The sequence below is a fragment of the Arvicola amphibius genome, chromosome 11 (genome assembly GCF_903992535.2).
Source record: "Arvicola amphibius chromosome 11, mArvAmp1.2, whole genome shotgun sequence".
NCBI lineage: Eukaryota > Metazoa > Chordata > Mammalia > Rodentia > Cricetidae > Arvicola > Arvicola amphibius.
This window is the reverse complement of record NC_052057.2, coordinates 97,643,308-97,662,254: the sequence shown is the minus strand read 5'-3', so window position 1 is coordinate 97,662,254 and position 18,947 is coordinate 97,643,308. Positions and strand designations below refer to the sequence as shown.

At 43.8% G+C, this 18,947-nt stretch overlaps 1 protein-coding gene across 1 annotated transcript; it reads left to right on the top strand.

Annotated features, from left to right (window-relative positions):
* The first annotated feature begins 13,090 nt into the window (after positions 1 to 13,090).
* Exosc3 (exosome component 3) lies at positions 13,091 to 18,628 on the top strand. Its single transcript, XM_038347742.2, has 4 exons — positions 13,091 to 13,449; positions 13,999 to 14,148; positions 16,165 to 16,316; positions 18,292 to 18,628. Exons 1-4 carry the CDS (start codon positions 13,129 to 13,131, stop codon positions 18,491 to 18,493), a joined length of 825 nt encoding a protein of 274 aa, XP_038203670.1. The 5' UTR covers positions 13,091 to 13,128; the 3' UTR covers positions 18,494 to 18,628.
* The last annotated feature ends 319 nt before the right edge of the window (positions 18,629 to 18,947 follow it).

Sequence of the window (18,947 nt, the reverse complement as noted above, 5' to 3'; positions counted from 1 at the left end):
GCTCATGCAGTGACAAGAATCAGACTTAAAAACCGAAACCTGTCCTTTCAACTACGTCATACAATGCATCCAGGAGTAAAGCATTCCTATCACAGTCTTCATATAAAGTCAAAACCCTTATATGGATGCTGGCAGCGCACACCTTTAATCCCAGCACTTGGGAGGCAGAGGCAGGTAGATCTCAGGGTTCGAGCCCAGCCTGATCCACAGAGTGAGTTCCAGAACAGCCAAGGCTACACAGAGAAACCCTGTCTCAAAAAAAAAAACAAAACAAAAACAAAAACAAAGCAAGCAAAAAACATCCCTAGAATGTGTCTAATAGTCTCCTAATCTGCTATATATACCATATAATAATATATACATCAGATTATATATATTATATATAAAATTTGAATACACTAATTCAAAACTCAAGATTAATTTGTTGGGTATTCTTCCCATTTTAGAAATGAGGAGGGAAAAGCACAAAAAGGCAGGTTAAATTTAGGCAATTTAGCCTCAAGAGCTCACATTCAGAACCATGTGCTATAGTGTCTAAACAAGCTCACTGCCTAGGATGACAACCCAATAGTAATTTTTTGTTTGTTTGTTTTTGTTTTTCAACACAGGGTTTCACTGTAGCTTTGGAACCTCTCCTGGAACTAGCTCTTGTAGCCTCGAACTCACAGAGATCTGCCTGCCTCTGCCTCCCAAATGCTGGGATTAAACGCGTTTGCCTCTACCACCCAGCACCAGTAGTAATTTTTAAAAACCTTTTTAAAAGATTTGTCTCTTATGTACGCAGTGTTCTGTCTGCATGTGCCCCTGTGTGACAGAAGAGGGCGCCAGATCTCATCACAGATGGTTATGAGCCACCATGAATGTGGGTGCTGGAAACTGTCAGGACCTCTAAAAGAGCAGCCAGTCCTCTTAACTCTGAGCCATCTCTCCAGCCCAATTTTTAAAATCCTTTAAAGGCCATGTGTGGTTACACAAACCTTTAATCCCAGAATTTGGAAGGCAGAGGCAAGCAGATCTCTGTGGGTTCAAGGCCAGCATGGTCTACATAGCAAGCTCCAGGACAGCCAGGGCTACAGAGAGAGACCTTGTCTCAATAAGCAAACCAACAAACGTTTTTAATTTTTAATGTTTTGGTTTTTCAAGACAGGGTTTCTCTGTGAAACAGTCCTAGCTATCCTAGAACTAGCTCTGTAGACCAGGCTGGCCTGGAAGTCACAGAGATCTGCCTGCCTCTGCCTCCTGAGTGTTGGGATTAAAGGCATGTGCCACCACCACTAGGAACCACCAAAATCTTTAAAGGTTTATTATTATTTGAAAAATTATGTATATGGAGGAATTATGTGCATGGACTGTAGGTAACTGTGACGACCAACTTGTCTGATCCCTTAGAGCTGAGGTTATAGCTGGTTATGAGTTGCCTAACGTGAGGACCAAACTCTAGCCTTCTGCAAGAACACATTCTCTTAAACACTGGGCCCTTTACCTTTAAATTTAATCACATCTATAAACCCAAAGCCTGTTTCCTGCTTTCCTCAAACACATTCAAGCAATTTAATTCTAAATCTATAACATCATAAGAAAGAACAACTTTCATTTGTTAAATTCACCAGACTTACTGGTAGGTGTCCAAACCTAACAGTTGATGTTGCTGCTACAGTTTGGATCTGAAATGTCCTCAAAAGGCAGTGTTAAAGGAGTTGCCTGGTGGCTAGCCTCTGGTATGACTGGAAGATGTTAGAACCTTTACGAGAAATAGCCTAGTGGGAAAAAAGTTAGGACATTCAAGGTGTGCTCTTAAGACTAGACGACATAATAGTAAGCATTTATTTGTGTGCTTATTGGCCATCCATATATCTGCTTTGAAAAAAAATTTATTTGGATCACATGCCCACTTACATTTTTAAAAAGATTTTTTTATTTATGTGTATGCGTGTGTCAACATGTGTGAACACGTGTGTGTGTGAACGCATGTGTGTGCATGCCCATGGAGGTCAGAAGAGCATGCTGGAGTTACAGGCAGTTGTAAGCCACTAGACATAGGTGGCTAGGATCTAAACCCTGGTCCTCTGCAAAAGCAGTACACATTCTTAACTGCTGAGCCATCTATGCAGCCCCTACATTAGTTTATCAGGACTAGGAGGTGGGCATGCCATAGTGCACACGTGGAGGACAGAGGACAACTATTTGTGGAGCTGATTTTCTTCTTCCACAACGTGGGTCGTGGTGATGGAATTGTTGTCAGGCTTGGCAGCAAGCACCATCTTCACCTGAGCCATCTCTCAAGTCTTCTTGCCCACTTTCAAATTGGAAGAATTGTCTTTTTATTGAAATGTAAACTTTAAGAAGTAATTTCCTTATCAGATAATTTAAAATTATTGTTTTGGTTTTGTTTTCTGTTTCTTTCTTTCTTTTCTTTTTTTTCCAAGACAGAATTTCTCCTTCTGTAGCCCTGGCTGTCCTGAAACTTGTTCTGTAGACCAAGCTGGCCTTGAACTCAAGAGATCTGCCTGCCTCTGCCTCCACAGTGCTGGGATTAAAGGCATGCGCCAACACTGCCTGCCTGATTTAACATTTTTATTCATGTACATTATGTATGTAAAATAATGGGTTTCATCATGACATTTTTATATGATGACATCATGTCTCCTATTTCACATGTTTTCTGTTACCTGTGACAAAGCCAACTTTTTTCCCCTTTGAGTGGCTGTGGTTGTGGTGATTTCCTATCTGGGAATCTACTGTCAGATTATTTACTCTCAGATTGTTATTATGTCTATTAAGAGTTTCAATTTAGTTCTAACATTAAGGTCTTTGATCTACTGAGAGAGTTTTTGTATGTCTTTTGAAACAAGGGTTCAACTTCATTCATTTGCATGTATTAGGTGTCCTAACATCTGCTGGAAAGTATCATTTTTTTTTCTCTACTGAATTGTTTTGGCATCTTTGTTAAAAATCAGCTGGACCTCAGGTCAGGTATGGTTGTACACACCATTAATCCTAGCATCCAGGAGGCAGAGGAAGGAGGCCACCTGATTGACATAGTAAGTTCCATGCAATACAGGGCTGCACAGCAAGAACTTCTCTCAAACAAACAAACAAACAAGTCAATCCTAAGCATAAGGCATAAGGGCTTCTTTTCTTTTCTTTTTTTGAAACATGGTCTATGTAGTCCAGGCTGATTTCAAACTCATGATCCTCCTACCTCAATTTCTGAATGTTATGATTATACACAATACTGGCTTTCTCAGATTCCCTCCCTCCCCCCCCCTCTGAAACAGGGTTTCTCTCTCTGTAGCCCTGGGTGTCCTGGGACTCACTCTGGCCTAAAAACCTGCTTCTGCCTACTGAGTACTGGGATTAAAGGCTGAGCCACCACCACCACCACCCACTACATTTCTTTCCTGCAAATTGGTCTGCTCATGCAGCGGCTCTGCCTCTCTCTGCCTTTCATTATGGCAGATGTACCTGGGACCGCCAGGTAGGAGCTGTGCTCACCACTTTAATTCTGAGAAGGAGTGTGCAGCACATAAACCCTTTTTATCTGAGTAATAGCTAAATCTGCCATGCAGCACACTGCATGGCCTGGAAATATCTCTGTGTATGGCGGTGGGAAACCGTCATGCTCTCCTGCCTGTGAACTCCTAGCAGACCTGATTCTGCTGCCTGCCCAGGCAGGGCCGTGACATGGTCTCAGGTACTTTCCTCCCGATCCTCAGTGGGCACAAAAGCATCCATACCTGAAGTGGGTGGCAGGCATCGGCCCCAAATGTTTCAGACCGCGTTATGGTGTGGGAAATCCTTCTGTATATGTGTTGCTTTTATTAGTTAATGAATAATAGCTGTGATAGGGCAGAATAGAGCTAGGCCGGAAAACTAAACTGAATGCTGGGAGAAAGTAGGCAGAGTCAGTGAGAAGCCATGTAGTCACCCGCAGGAGACAGACATGCCAGAACCTTGCCAGTAAGCCATAGCCATGTGGCGATACACAGATTAATAGAAATGGGTTAATTTAAGATGAAAAAGCTAGCTAGAAATATGCTTAAACTATTGGGTAAATAGTATTGCAAATAATATAGTTTCTGAGTGATTATGTCAGGTCTGAGCTGCCGGGAACAATGAACACCCCCCCAACATGCTCCAATAATCCATGTCTAGTCACTCCACCACGCTCCCTGTCTTCATTAGTAAGGTTCTGTTGGTGCAACTCCAAAACACAACTCCTCCACTCTCACTGGTGTTCTTCATAGTTGAATTGCTACTCTGGGTTCTTTCAATTTTCCCATGAATTTGAAAAGTAATTTCTCAGTTTCTGCAGTGAAACCAGTGGGGATTTTGATGTTTTAGAGGTTCCTCAGCTTTGAACTGCCTCTTAAGTGCTAGATCAAACCATTAGATCTCAATGCCTTTCAGCCATCTTAGAAAACAGGCTCTCAAGTTTACACTAGCATTTACAGGTTTAAGGGGTAAAACGTTCACTTTAGCTCAGTGTTTGAGAGGATGCAGTCCATCATCCTCATGCAAGGGAAACCCCGGAAGCTGGTGGCTCCATGGCAGCCGGAATGTGCCCTTGGGCTCTGCATCTTGGCTGGAGCAGCTCAGCTGGCAGCTTGTTCTGTTTCATTTGCTCTTCCGTATTTCATTCCCTTTGATGTGCTTCCCCTGGAGTCCTTTCCAAACTCACGTATGGCTCATTTCTTTCCTTTTTTCTAGACAAGGCCTCATATAGCCCAGGCTCTCTTCGAAATCACTATGTTGGGATGTTTTCTTCAAGTGTACAAAGATACGATTGGTTTCCTTATATTGTTCTTGCATCTTGCCCCCTCACTGAGCTTGTTATGCTTTATTTTATATAACACTTAGGATTTTCTATATGCTAGATCATGTCACCTACATAATACATGTATCTTTGCTTCTATTGATAATTTTTATTACCTTTTCTTACAGAATTGCCCTTGGTAGAATTTCTATTCTAATGTTAAACAGAACACGAAGAGCAGACTTCCTTGGAATCTGTCAAACGGTACACATGTATTCACTGAGTTGTGTATTAATTCTTTGTGTTTGGTATTTTTCATCAAGGAAGTCATATAGGACTAGCTTTCATTGCTGTTACTGATAATCCTGTGAGACCTTACACTATTATTTATCACTGTGATGCCTCTGTTCCAAATTCACCTGCACCAAGTGCTCTGATAAAATAGATCTAGACATTTAAAACATTTTCCTTTGCTATTATGACAATAAGCTTAGCATACAGAAAGCCCATACAAATATATGAGCCTGTGGGTCATTTCATGTGTGATTTAGAGTCTTGCTACTTCTTGCTATCCTCTTTGAAGCTCAGCTTTTTCCTAACAAAAGGACACAAATGGGTGGCATGTGTCACACATGCTTATGTTATAAAATGAGAATATAAACTAGAAAGATACATCCTTGTTTTAGAAATGCAATTGGCAGGGGCTGGTGAGATGGCTCAGTGGTTAAGAGCACTGACTGCTCCTCCAGAGGACCCTGGTTCAATTCCCAGCAACCACATGGCAGCTTGCAGCTGTCCGTAGCTCCAATTCAAGAGAATCTGACATCATTATACCAATGCGCATGAAATGAAGTTAAATAAAGTTTAAAAAAAAAAAGAAATGCAACTGGCAGGCCTGTGGTGGTGTCCCATGCCTTGAATCCCAGCACATATGAGGCAGAGGCGGGTGGATCTCTGAGTTTGAAGCCAGCCTGGTCAAAGGAAGAAACAAATGCAAATGGCAAATCTGTTAGAAACCAGAAAAATCATGTAATTGGGGCATTTAATATTAGTTCTATATTGTAATACATGAGGACCCAACTTGAATGCCACTCCAAATGAGAATCCATTAATAGCTAATAACACAAGTTCAGATCTGGGGGATGAAAATGAAGAAGCCATATGATATTTTATGGAATTGCAAACACATTTAATGTTTCTGTAAGCCTTATATTTGAGAAGTTATGTTTTTTGTGATTAAAAATCTGTGTAGCAATCTTGTGGAATAATCCTGTATACTGTGAAGATGTATTGTTCTCATTGTTAATAAAAGCTGATTGGACAATAGCTAGGAGGATTTTCAGGGCAGAGAGAATGCTGGGAAGAAGAAGGGTGGAGTCAAGAGGAGTGACCAGCCAGATGGAAAGGAATCAGGACACACAAGAAGTAAAAGCCAGGAGTATTGCCTATATTAATAGAAATGGGGTAATTTAAGTTGTAAGAGCTAGTAATAAGCCTGAGCTATCGGCCAAGCATTTATAATAAGCAGCTTCTATGTGGTTACTTGGGAGCAACTGCTGGGACACAGAAAATTCCACCTACACAGCAACTAATCTCTTTTGTGATGTGATAATTGTGGGAAATTACAGATTAAATCTTGTACTTGAAATAGATATTAATAATACCTTCATGAGCTTTTTTAGCCTGTTGTTATGGACTTCATTTTTAATTTTTAGAAATCAGTAAACTAAAAACATTAAAGGTCCATTTTAAAAGTTACCTCTTGCCGGGCAGTGGTGGCGCACGCCTTTAATCCCAGCACTCGGGAGGCAGAGGCAGGCGGATCTCTGTGAGTTCGAGACCAGCCTGGTCGACAAGAGCTAGTTCCAGGACAGGCTCCAAAGCTACAGAGAAACCCTGTCTCGAAAAAAACAAAAAAAAAAAAAAAAAAAAGTTACCTCTTGTAGGACACATATCTTGCCTCACCCCCTTCCTCCCTGTACTAGGAAAGGAGACACAGAGGATCCCTTTATCAGGTTACTACTGACAACATAATGCTAAGCATCTTCCCATGGAGTCAATGAATTCTCCAAGGACAGAGACCAGGGTTCAGCTTGTCTGCCTTACTCAAATAACCTGCTCAGAACAAATCTTCACACAGTTGTTATGTCTCAAACCCAGGACAAACAGCTGAAGGGCCTATTTAACATATCAAAGCTGGACCTGGATGCCAGGTTCTCCCAGCATCCCTCAGTCCTATCTGTTTCAGGGTATGAGGCATACCCTGCCCTCTACCCTGAACTGTCCAGCCCAGGAGCTTGGCTGCCTTTCCCCAGAAGCTCTTCCCTATATAACCCAGACTTTTTGGTCACCAGTCCCTTTGGACCTTTGGCCTTCTGGAAGCTGCACCTGGTTCCCCGTCCCCTCCCCCAGCCCCTTCCCTTTCCTCTCTTCCTACATGGCCCAGCTCAGTCAGGTCCTGTCTACTCTGGAGTCTCCCAGATGTCCCTGCCTCTGACAACGTTTGCCCACATATCTGTAGTAAACTTTCTTCTCTACCATACCTCAGGGCAGTCATGTCCTTTGCTTTTAATCTCTTTTTTCATTCAATAGTATCTGAGAGAAGAGAGACGTGTGGGGGTGGGGAAGAGAAAGCCTGATTTCATTAAGGCAGGATAGAGAGTTAGGAAATAAAGGGGTGTCAGAGAGGAAAGCCTCTTATCCACTTGGTTATAGCCTTTCTCCAGATGACACCGAAGAATCGTGAACATAACTGACTTGACCACCTATAAAAAGAACTCTACTGTTTGTGAGCTATCACAAGTGAAATTGTTAACAATGGCTAATGGGCTGAAGGGATGGCTTTGTAGTAAAAAGTGCTTGCAGTCCTTGCAAGGACCTGAGTCTGATTCCCAGCACCCACTCTGGTTAGTTTACAACCTCCTGTAACTCGAGCTCCAAGGGATCCAGATGCCCCATTCTGGCCTCCACAGGTACTTGCACCCACATATGTGTTCAGACATAAACATACACATTAAAAATTTAAAAAGCAATTAAAAGATTGCTAATGAACAATTGTTTAAGTCCAATCTCTTGTGACCTATGTGTAAGTAAATATAGTTTTGATTAATGTTTATTCCTAATACTTCTCCAGCCACAATCTGTAGTCTATATCTTTAAAAGTATCTTCTGTGAAGGCAGAAAAAGGAATATGCCAGCACATACTTTTTCTAACATCTAAACTTAAGTAAGATAGATATTAAGTGGCTTCAACCCCAAATCGATAATACTATTCTCATTCACAATCTCACTTGACTCTTTCCAAGTCCTTTATTTCTGCTTAATATAATAAACTTTATGTCACTCTGACTTGTCCTGAAATTTTTTTCTGTGGTACTATAATAGATACAGGTGAGGCCCCTAGGGGATGGGGGGGGGGTGCTGTAATTCCTTTGACTTCAGATATTACAAGTAAGCAAGGAAAAGAAATAAGAAGTTCCATCATTCCAACTTTGGCTTTGACCACCACACCTGATCGATAACCTGAGTTCTACCTATGGAACTAATGTGGTAGGAGAGAAATGGCCACTGCAAGGAGTCCTCCTACATCCACGAGTGTGCATCCTCCACCCCATACAATCAATGTAAAAAACAAACCAAAAAATTTTTAGAGAGAGAGAAAGACAGAGAGAAAGACAGAGAGAGGAGAGAGGAGAGAGGAGAGAGGAGAGAGAGAGAGAGAGAGAGAGAGAGAGAGAGAGAGAGAGAGAGAGAGAGAGAGAGAGAGAGAGAGAGAGAGAGAGAGAGAGAGACTTCTAAGTCTGGAAAACTTGGTTTGAAGTCCAACCTTTCTGGATGGTAATACTAGGCAGGCCAAGCAGAAATGAAGGCCTGTGGTACTCAAACACCAATATGGCCTCCACTAGAAATTCTCAATACAGAATTAGCCAAGTCCACTCAGGCAATTCAGGGGAAAGTCACACGCGCCAGATGGAGAACGAGACACCCACATGGCCTGCACTATCTTCTAGTGTCCTCGTTATTCCCCATGGCCACAGCCATTTACGCCACCATTTAAAGGGACTGTCAGCCCACCCGACTTCAGGACGTCCCTCGCGCCGCTTCAATCAGGGCTCCCCCGGCATGTGGGAGAGCTAACACTCACCGGCTGTCGCAGGACCCCGAGGAGTCGAAGCACAGACATGGCGGTGCACACTGCGGATTTCCCAGCTCGAGGCCTTCTGGGCACGTCCGGTGGGCGGGGCTTACAAGGGTCCGCCTTTTCCGGCTTTGAGCTTTGGGTCTCCAATGACTTATCCTCCGTGGTTTTTTTCAGTCCATCCAGGAGTATGATGGACGCTACGTTTCCCTTTCCCTCACCCTCATAAAAGTTCACCCCGTATGACTCCTGCGCTAGATTTTGTATTCTTATTTCTTTGGGAGACTTCAATCTACCTGGGGTAGGTGCTGAGGGTCAGTCTTGGGAACCTTGTTCACTCTCCCTCTGTGCCTTTAAGAGGCCTGAAGTCATTGAATACCCTAAAAAGCATATCGTTGAGCCATTTTGGGCTTGGTTACTTAGGTTCCAGAATACCTATGGGGTCCAAGCCTTTTGGAGAACTAGGTTGTAAAGGAAGAAAGAAGCACAATTTACTACTGCCCTGGGACTGTCCACCCCAGTAAGAGAGACTAAGCAACTGATAACAGTCTAGAGGTCTTGATCAGGTTCATTTTCTCTGCCAGTTAAAGAATTAGAAGGCAGGCGAAATCTGGAAACTCAACAGTTGGTAGCAGAAACATCGCAAACACGGAAGACAGAATCGGCAGTTGCGGAAAGGTGTTTATTAGGGGTAAGGAAACTCATACATGCAAACAGACACACAGAGAAAGACCCTCTGCGATCTAGAGGGCAAGGGACTCCGAGAGTCTATAACGCCAGTCTCTTCCGGACAGCTGGAGGTTTCAAAGTCTCGGAAGGGTCTTCCTCCCCTGATTTAGGGTTGGTCAGTTTGAAGAAAGCTTGGATGGTTGATCGGTCCAGAACTGTTGTATGGCATGTCCTGAGCAGGCCTTGAGCTTGTGGAACCAGGGAGCTGCTGGTGGGAGACAAAAGTCTGGGGGTCCCCGTGAGCTCTGCTGCCAGCGGAGAAAGATCCGTGTGAGTCTGTGTCCGTTCAAACTTCTGGAATCTGACCCTGAGCAATTTATTTTATATTTTATTTACGTATTTTAACTTTTCTTCCCCAATTAATAAAGGATCTCTCTGTGAAATAGATGTTTGAATGTGGTCTGTGTGGGACCCAAGCCACACAGCTGCTATGGCAGGCTTGATAGAGACAGCTAAAAAGTAGGCCTGAATTTCTCGGTTTACTGGTAGGCAGCAGTAGGTTCCAGAAAAAGCCATAAGCTGACACTACCCAGGGAGGGCCAGCATCTAAAGGGAAGTACCTGACATTCCAACCATTAGGTAAAACCACCGGACGTTCCTGAGCCCAGGACTCACCTATTCCCCTTTGCCAAGACCCCTAGACAAATGTTGGTGGGAGAGGGACGCTTGTTTGTCCCAGCTGCCCGGCTAGCTTACACCCGAAATAACCACACAGAAACTGTATTAATTAAATCACTGCCTGGCCCATTATCTCTAGCCTCTAATTGGCTAACTCTCACATCTTGATTTAACCCATTTCTATCAATCTGTATATTGCCACATGGCTGTGGCTTTCCAGCAAGATTCTAACTGGCGTCCATCTCAGGCAGAGAATCCATGGCGTCTCTCACTCTGCCCTTCTTCCCAGCATTCATTTCTGTCTTCTCTGCCTACCTAAGTTCTGCCCTATCAGGCCCAAAGCATTTTCTTTATTCATTAACCAATGAAAGCAACACATGAACAGAAGAACCTCCTACACCAGACAAATGTCAGCCAATCAGGGTCCTGAACCCTGGAAATCCCCTTACCCCCAACCTCTACTATGAAAAAAAAAAAAACCCTACCCCAACTGGGCTGGGCACTCTCTGTTTTCAACTGCTGTGTTGGACAGATGGAGAGTCCAAGCTTGAGCTTGAATAAAGGCTCTTTGCTTTTACATAAGGGATTTTGTCTCTGTGGTGGTCTTTTGGGAGTTCCCACCATCTGAGCATAACAGTTTGTGCCTAATGCAGTCCCAGAGGAAGCCCTCCACCCCAGCCTCTCCTTCAATTAGTGTGCTCCAAAAGAAGTAGGGGCAAGAATTGTTCTTAGTTACTGGTTTTCCTAAGCCATGTAGAGATAACTCAAGTAGGTGAAAAGGTATTGTTGAATCCGCATCACATGGAGCCCCCACCACAGAGCCTATATCCCATGCAGACACACTGGGATTTATTGATTATAAATTGGCTAACTTGGACTACAATCTGACATGCCAACACAGTGGATGGGGGATAATGCCTCCAGGCTTCAGGGTAAAGGGCTTTAAAAGGGAAAACCCACAAGCAAGATGACTTGAGCCTTCACATTTTGGGATTGGTTAAAAGTATCCTGTTCTGGTAAAAATAAAACGCTGTAGGTACCTGAGTGGCCTGTGGGCCATGAGGACCAGCAGATCCCATGCTGGGAGCCACGCAGTGGGTGAGAGACAAAGATACGCCATGCAGAGAAAGTGGGTATTTATTTAGTGGGTTACGGAGGGGAAAGGGAAAGGGGGAACGGGAGAAAGGAGAAAAACAGAGAGGCAGAGAGAGAGAGAGAAAAACAGAGAGGTGGAAGGGGAGAAATGGGGAGAAGGCAGCAAGGCAGAAGCTGCCTCTTTGGGAGACAGAGACAGAAAAGGAAGGTACTCAGACTGGAAGCTGAAGAAAGATCTGCTTGCCTCAGCAGAGGGGACGGAGGAGTGGGCGGAGCCTGTCTCTTAAAGGGACAAGACAGACCATTCTGTATACAACTTTTGAATTTGTTGGTTGGGGTATAGGGAAATTTTAAAACAGTGACTGCCAGCAGATAAGAATTTCAAAACAGTGGTTAATCAGATACCCACAAGGGCATCTGAAACAAGCAGATGTTATCTGGAGACCCTGGTGGGTCACTTTGACCAGGGCTGGCACAGTTCTTGGGAATGTTTATGACTTTGCTGGGCTGCATTCACCCCCCTTGTTAGGTCCTGTCTAAAATGGAGTTCTCAAAATGGAGTTTGTCCTGTTCCTTCAGTGTGATATGTGTTGTGGGAGGGGGTGTCTAGGGATTAATACACATAAAATTTATTTACATTAATTTATACATTACTATTTCATTATTAATTACTTAATACACATAATATCTATTAGGTACTGTGAGCTACAAATGACTCGAACTATAGCTGACAACTGTTATTCTTTCTTTTTTAAAATATTTTTATTTTATATGCACGGGTATTTTTTTTTTTTTTTTTTTTTTTTTTTTTTTTTTTTTTTTTTTGGTTTTTCGAGACAGGGTTTCTCTGTGGCTTTGGAGCCTGTCCTGGAACTAGCTCTTGTAGACCAGGCTGGTCTCGAACTCACAGAGATCCGCCTGCCTCTGCCTCCCGAGTGCTGGGATTAAAGGCGTGCGCCACCGCCGCCCGGCTATATGCACGGGTATTTTGCCTGTATGTGTGTCTGTGTGAGGGTGTCAGGCCCCTGGAATTGGAATTTCAGACAGTTGTGAGCTGCCACATGGGTTCTGGGAATTGAACTCGGGTTCTCTGAAGAGCAGCCAGTGCTCTTAACCACTGAACCATCTCTCCAGCCCCTACTGTTCTTTCTTTCTTCTATTTTATGCAAGTTAAATTGGTGGCAACAACCAAACAAGTTATATTTTGAAAAAACCTTTTTCTAGTTAAAACTTCAACCACCTTTATGTAGGCAGAATAGAAAGGTAAAGCCTCCAAACCTAGCTCATGTTCTATTCCTGGAGACCCTCAGTTCCAGCACCGGTTGATACTAAGCCAAAGACCAGACACAGGATGGGAGAGCTCCAAACGGACTCCAGCAACGGGCTTCTTTTTCTTTTCTTTTTATTTGTTCGTTTTGATTTTCGAGACAGGGTTTCTTCTTAGCTTTGGAGCCTGTACTGGAACCAGGTCTTGTAGCCCAGGCTGGCCTCGGACTCACAGATACCCGCTTTCCTCTGCCTCTCAAGTGTTGGGATTAAAGGCGTGCGCCACCACCGCCTGGCCAGCGGCGGGTTTCTTTCACCCGCCCTCGATGGACCACAGGATGGGTGAGCCGCTAGCACAGTCACGGCTGTTTGGGGAGGGGAGAAGTACCTACGAGCTGTAGGGACTAGTCGGCTGGCTAAGGTCTAATTCGAAAGCCCTCAACCACCGGAAAGGGATAACCCTGGTGGGCGGGCTAGTGGATGCGGAAGCGGAAGTAGAATACCGGAAGCTGCGACGACTCCCGCAATGGCCGAAGTACTGTCGGTTACGGCGGATTCCGTGGCCCGCTGCCAGGCGCGGGCAGCACACAAAGTGCTGAATCAGGTAGTCCTCCCTGGAGAGGAGCTGGTGCTGCCGGAGCACGACGACGTAGACGGCCTCGGCGGCGCCGGGGAGCAGCAGTTACGTCTCAATGCGGGGACGCGCCCGCGGCTGCGCGTTGTTTGTGGCCCGGGTTTGCGACGCTGCGGGGACCGCCTGCTGGTCACCAAGTGTGGCCGCCTGCGTCACAAGGAGCCCGGAGGAGGCGGCGGTGGCGTTTACTGGGTGGACTCTCAACAGAAGCGGGTGAGCAGACTCGGAGAGGCAGTGCTGCTGCGAAAACGGAGTCCTAGTTCCGGGAAGACTCCCTGCGAGTGGGAGAGGTTAAGGCGAGCCTAGCGCCGCGCTCGCTTCTAGGTCCCTCTGTGCGTCGGTTTTAGAGGAACCGCAATAGAAACACATCCTGAGAAGGGCGAAAGGAGAAAAACGCTCAAGAGTAGGAAGCAGCAGGCTTGCTGTTTGGAGTCCCAGTTGCAATGAGCCTAAATCACAGGGAGTTAAATTTCTCGTAGAATAAGTAAGAGCTTTCACATAGGAAGTGACTAATGGATGGGCGTCCTTGACTGTAAGGATGTATAAAAGATGCTGAAGTGTGAAACCCGATCCAGATCAACCCCGGATTAGAGGCTATAAAGTTGGACTGGTGCGGGCCGGTTTTGAACTTCCAGCTACTGAAGAGTTTAAGCTGGGAGGATTGGTTGAGACCCACCCTGAGTATCCTTGATAAAACTTGCTGGAGGTATTTTATAGTGGTATTCGTGTCGTTTATGGTTGTTCTTTCATTCTGTTTTGTAGTATGTACCGGTGAAAGGAGACCATGTGATTGGCATAGTGATCGCTAAATCTGGAGATATATTCAAAGTTGATGTTGGAGGGAGTGAGCCAGCCTCTCTGTCTTACTTGGCATTTGAAGGAGCAACTAAAAGAAACAGACCAAATGTTCAGGTAATGATGGGAGCCTTTGGTTTCACCAATGATAAAAAATAACCATTCCCCATAACTGTCAGAGGGTGACCTAAATTGTCTCCAGAGCATAACCGGTCTTTTCAGTTCTCCGAGATGCTTTCCAGGAGTTACGGAGGCGCTGCAGCTCCAGAGCCAGGGCTGTGTGCTTGGTTCTTCTCACCCAGGTTGAAGGGTTATGCCTGCTACCTGTCATGTTCTTACCCAGCTCACAAGGAAAATGGCCCTAGTCTAAGGGACGCTGGCACTGTCACCCATTGTTCATCTTGGCTCTAAATCCTTGGAGCTGACAGAGGCGTAATCTAATCTCGTTACTGCGGGATTTCAGGGTGAGCTTGCTGGGCAGACATTCTTCCTGAGGATGCGTGTGAGCCAGAAACTTGATGGCATCTATGGCACTTTTCGTCCAACTCTCACTGGTCTTTAGCCATTTGATCTGATTTGTTCCAGATCTTTTGCCTGCCGATCCCTTTGTCTCCCCATGTTCAAGCACTTGTTCCCTTTTGACAGAACCGGGCAGCGATCTCATTAATACCCCTGCTTCCATCTGTTGACATCCTCATGGTGACATACTCCCTTTTTTAAGAAGAAATTTACTTTATATAATGATTTTTTAAGATTTATTTATTTCATGAATATAAGTGCTCTATTGACTTTATGCTAGAAGAGGGTATCAGATCCCACTATAGATGGTTGTGAGCCACCATGTGGTGGCTGGGAATTGAACTCGGGACCTCTTAAGAGCAGCCAGTGCTCTTAACCACTGAGCCATCTCTCCAACCCCCATATTCTCATTCTTAACAGGAAAAACAGGATTGTTCAATCCCTACAGCATTTACTGACACTGTGCTCCAGGGGTCTGCCCTCACACTAGTGCACTTCCTGTAATGATGCTCAAGCTTCACAGCACCACTGAACTTTGTTTCCTTCCGGGATCTTTATTCATGATGGTCCTCTGAATTGCAGCGTCTCCTCAGCCTGGGAGACACCCATCCTTTGAGGTGACTTTGTAAAGTCATTCATCATCATCACTTTCCTGTATCTTTACCATAGCACTGGATTTATTCTTGAACTTCTTGTGAGTTTATTCACTCTCATTGCCCCGTGCAAGACCATGTGTTCCAGAAAGCCATAAAGTGTGTTATGATTCTCTCTAGGTTTTATAGTTACCCTAACCAGTGGGTACTTAAAAGCTATTTTTTAATGTATGCCTATTGAGAGTGTTTGGCTCCGTGTATGTGTTTATCAACTGTGACTGCTGCTTGTGGAGGTCAGACAAGATCGGGTCCCCGAAACTGGAGTTACGACTGGTTGTGAATTGCTAGGAGGGCGCTACCCTGGGTCCTCTGCAGGAGCAGCAGTACTCGTGACCTGTGAGCCATCTCTCCTGCTCTCAACAGAGAGTGTTTTAATGTTGAGTGAAGAGAACAAATGCATTGTTTCCTCAGCTTTATCATTTTAAAGTTGGGTTTTGTAACAATTTAAAGCAAATCTTCCATGAAGTAGCATTTGTGAATTACCACTGTCCCATTTTATTTTGAATATGGATGTCATGAGTTTTTCCTTCCTCTGGTCAAATATGTAACTTTTTGTGAGTAGTACTGATAGAACATTCTCTAATGACGCCAGGTTTAGTTTTTGTATCTGCACTGACTGCTAATGGCTAGTTACATTTGGCTGTTGGGCAGCTGAAAAGTAGCTAATGCAATGAGGAACTGAATTTTATGTCTTAATTAGATACAAGGTTAAATGTAAATTTAAATTAAACCACGTATAATTTGGACTGCAATTTTGAAGGGTGTTCTTAGACCTTGAAATGGCTCTTGTTGGAGGATTTCATGGTTATGAAGGGAGGACTCAACTTGAAAGTAGTATCACTGGTCCCTTAGCTTGAGAACTGTGGCTTGCTGGCATTCTTGCCCACAGAACAAAACCAGCACAGCATTGATAGGATATATGATGAAGGGAAGATAACTTACTTTTCTTTTAATCTTATAGGTTGGAGATCTCATCTATGGCCAGTGTGTGGTTGCTAATAAAGACATGGAACCAGAAATGGTCTGTATTGACAGCTGTGGACGGGCCAATGGAATGGGTGTGATTGGACAGGACGGTCTGCTCTTCAAAGTGACTTTGGGCTTAATTAGAAAGTAAGTTATGTAACCTTCCTCAAGACCCAATAATACCACTTTTGGGTATATATCTAAAGGATGCTCAATCGTGCCACAAGGACATGTGCTCAACTATGTTCATAGTGGCTTTGTTTGTCATAGCCAGAACCTGGAAACAACCTAAATGCCCCTTGATCGAAGAATGAATTTCAAAAAATGTGGTACATTTACACAATGGAGTACTACGCAGCAGAAAAAAAAATAACAACAGCTTGAATTTTGCAGGAAAATGGATAGAACTAGAAAACATTATTTTGAGTGAGGTAACCCAGACACAGAAAGACAATTATCACATGTACTCACTCATAGGTGTTGTTTTGTTTTGTTTTTTGCTTTTTTTTTGGTTTTTCGAGACAGGGTTTCCCTGTAGTTTCTAGAGCCTGTCCTGGAACTAGCTCTTGTAGACCAGGCTGGCCTCGAACTCAGAGATCCGCCTGCCTCTGCCTCCCGAGTGCTGGGATTAAAGGCGTGCGCCACCACCGCCCGGCCTCATAGGTGGTTTTAAAACATAAAAGAAAGCCAGCCTACAAACCACAATCCCAGAGAATTTAGACAACAATGCAGACACTAGAGACTTACATAGATCTAATCTACATGCGAAGTAGAAAGTATAAAAAGACAAGATCTCCTGAGTAAATTGGGAGCATGGGGACCTTGGGGGAAGGTTGAAAGGGATAGGGGAGAGGCAGGGAGGGAAGCAGAGAAAAACGTAGAGCTCAATAAATATGGAAAAAAATTTAAAAAATTAAATTAAATTAGGAAAAAGAAAGAAAAAAGAAAGTAAGTTATGGGCTGGAGAGATGGCTCAGAGGTTAAGAGCATTGCCTGCTCTTCCAAAGGTCCTGAGTTCAATTCCCAGCAACCACATGGTGGCTCACAACCATCTGTAATGGGGTCTGGTGCCCTCTTCTGGTCTGGAGTCATACAGACAGAATATTGCATACATAATAAACAAACAAACAAACAAACAAATAAAGTTTTTAAAAAAAGAAAGTTATACCTGTTAACTGCACTGCTTTAATAAAAATTTAAAAATATGTTTTAGCCGGGTAGTGGTAACTCACGCCTTTAATCCCAGCACTCAGGAGGCAGAGGCAGGTGGATTTCTGTGAGTTCGAGGCCAGCCTGGTCTACAGAGCAAGCTCCAGGACAGACTCCAAAGCTACACAGAGAAACCCTGTCTCAAAAAAACCAAAGAAAGAAAAAAAAAAGTTTACTAGTTGTTTGAGAATTTCATACAGTTATTTTGTTGCTCATTCTCACTCTTCTTCTCTCTTGTAACTTGTCCCACATCCTTCCCTACCTTCCTCCCTCCCCGTCCTCCTACCCCTAAGTCTGTATGCCCCTCAAGTTTGTGTGCTCTCTTTTTTTTTGTTGTTTTCTATGTAGCCCCGCTGTCCTGGAACTCACTCTGTAGACCAGGCTGGCTTTGAACTCAGATCTGTTGGCCTCTGCTTTCCAAGTGCTGGGATTAAAGGTGTGCGCCACCACTGCTCCCTAGCCCCCCAAATAAGCTATGATCCTCAAGTCTTAGAATTAAGGTGTTCAGGGGAAAGAGACTTTATACATTTATATGTTATACAACATTGGTGACATGACTGTAAATTCCGGTATGCCTGAAAAGTGGAAGGTTCTTGGAAGAAATGGGGCATTGAGCTGGGCACAGGTGGCATATTCCTGTAGTCCCAGCTACTTGGGAAGGCAGGACAGTTTTCAAATCTACAAATCTTGAGACTAGTTTAAGTAACCTAGCTAGATTTCATCTCCAAGTAAAAAGGGGCTGGGGGAGGGAGGTACAAGAAAAGGGGCATCAGATGGCATCGTGTGCTTTGTATTGGGAACGATGCTGAGGGGCTTTGAATAACCACGGGAACTACCCAGAGAAAGTCTCCTTAGGAGAGCCTCAACATGTCCAACTGCTTCATTAAACTTTCTTGTCTGTCTTTCCTACCAGGTTATTAGCTCCAGACTGTGAAATCGTGCAAGAGCTGGGAAAACTCTATCCATTGGAGATTGTGTTTGGAATGAATGGAAGAATATGGGTCAAAGCAAAAACCATTCAGCAGACTTTAATTTTGGCGAATGTCTTAGAAGCTTGTGAACACATGACAACAGATCAAAGGAGACAAATCTTTGCCAGATTGGCAGAGAGTTGACAGAGCACCTTTAATGGCTCATTTTAGTCAAGACTGTTTCCTGGGGAAATCTTTTTTTCAGAGGAATCGCTTCCTGTCAGATCTTTAGAAGATGCATATTGTCTTACTAGAATCCAATAAAATATTTTTATAAGAGTTACTGGTCTTGACTCATACATAGATAAGAAAATTATAAATTTTTATATAATAAATTTTATATATAGCATTGTTTGAAGTTACCTCCCGTAGTTCTGTAGGGAACTGATGTAGTACAGCTTCTATAATGAGCTATAACTCAACATTAAAATTGTTTGTTATAATAGTAAACTTGTTTGCCAGAGGGAAATCCATCTGTAATCCCATAAGCCAGCTGTTATGAATCCTGTAAGAGCTCATACTCACATACTGACCTTGTTGAAAAGTTCCAAGTGTTTTTACACCATTAGCTCATCCCTGGCAACTGCAGAAGACAGCA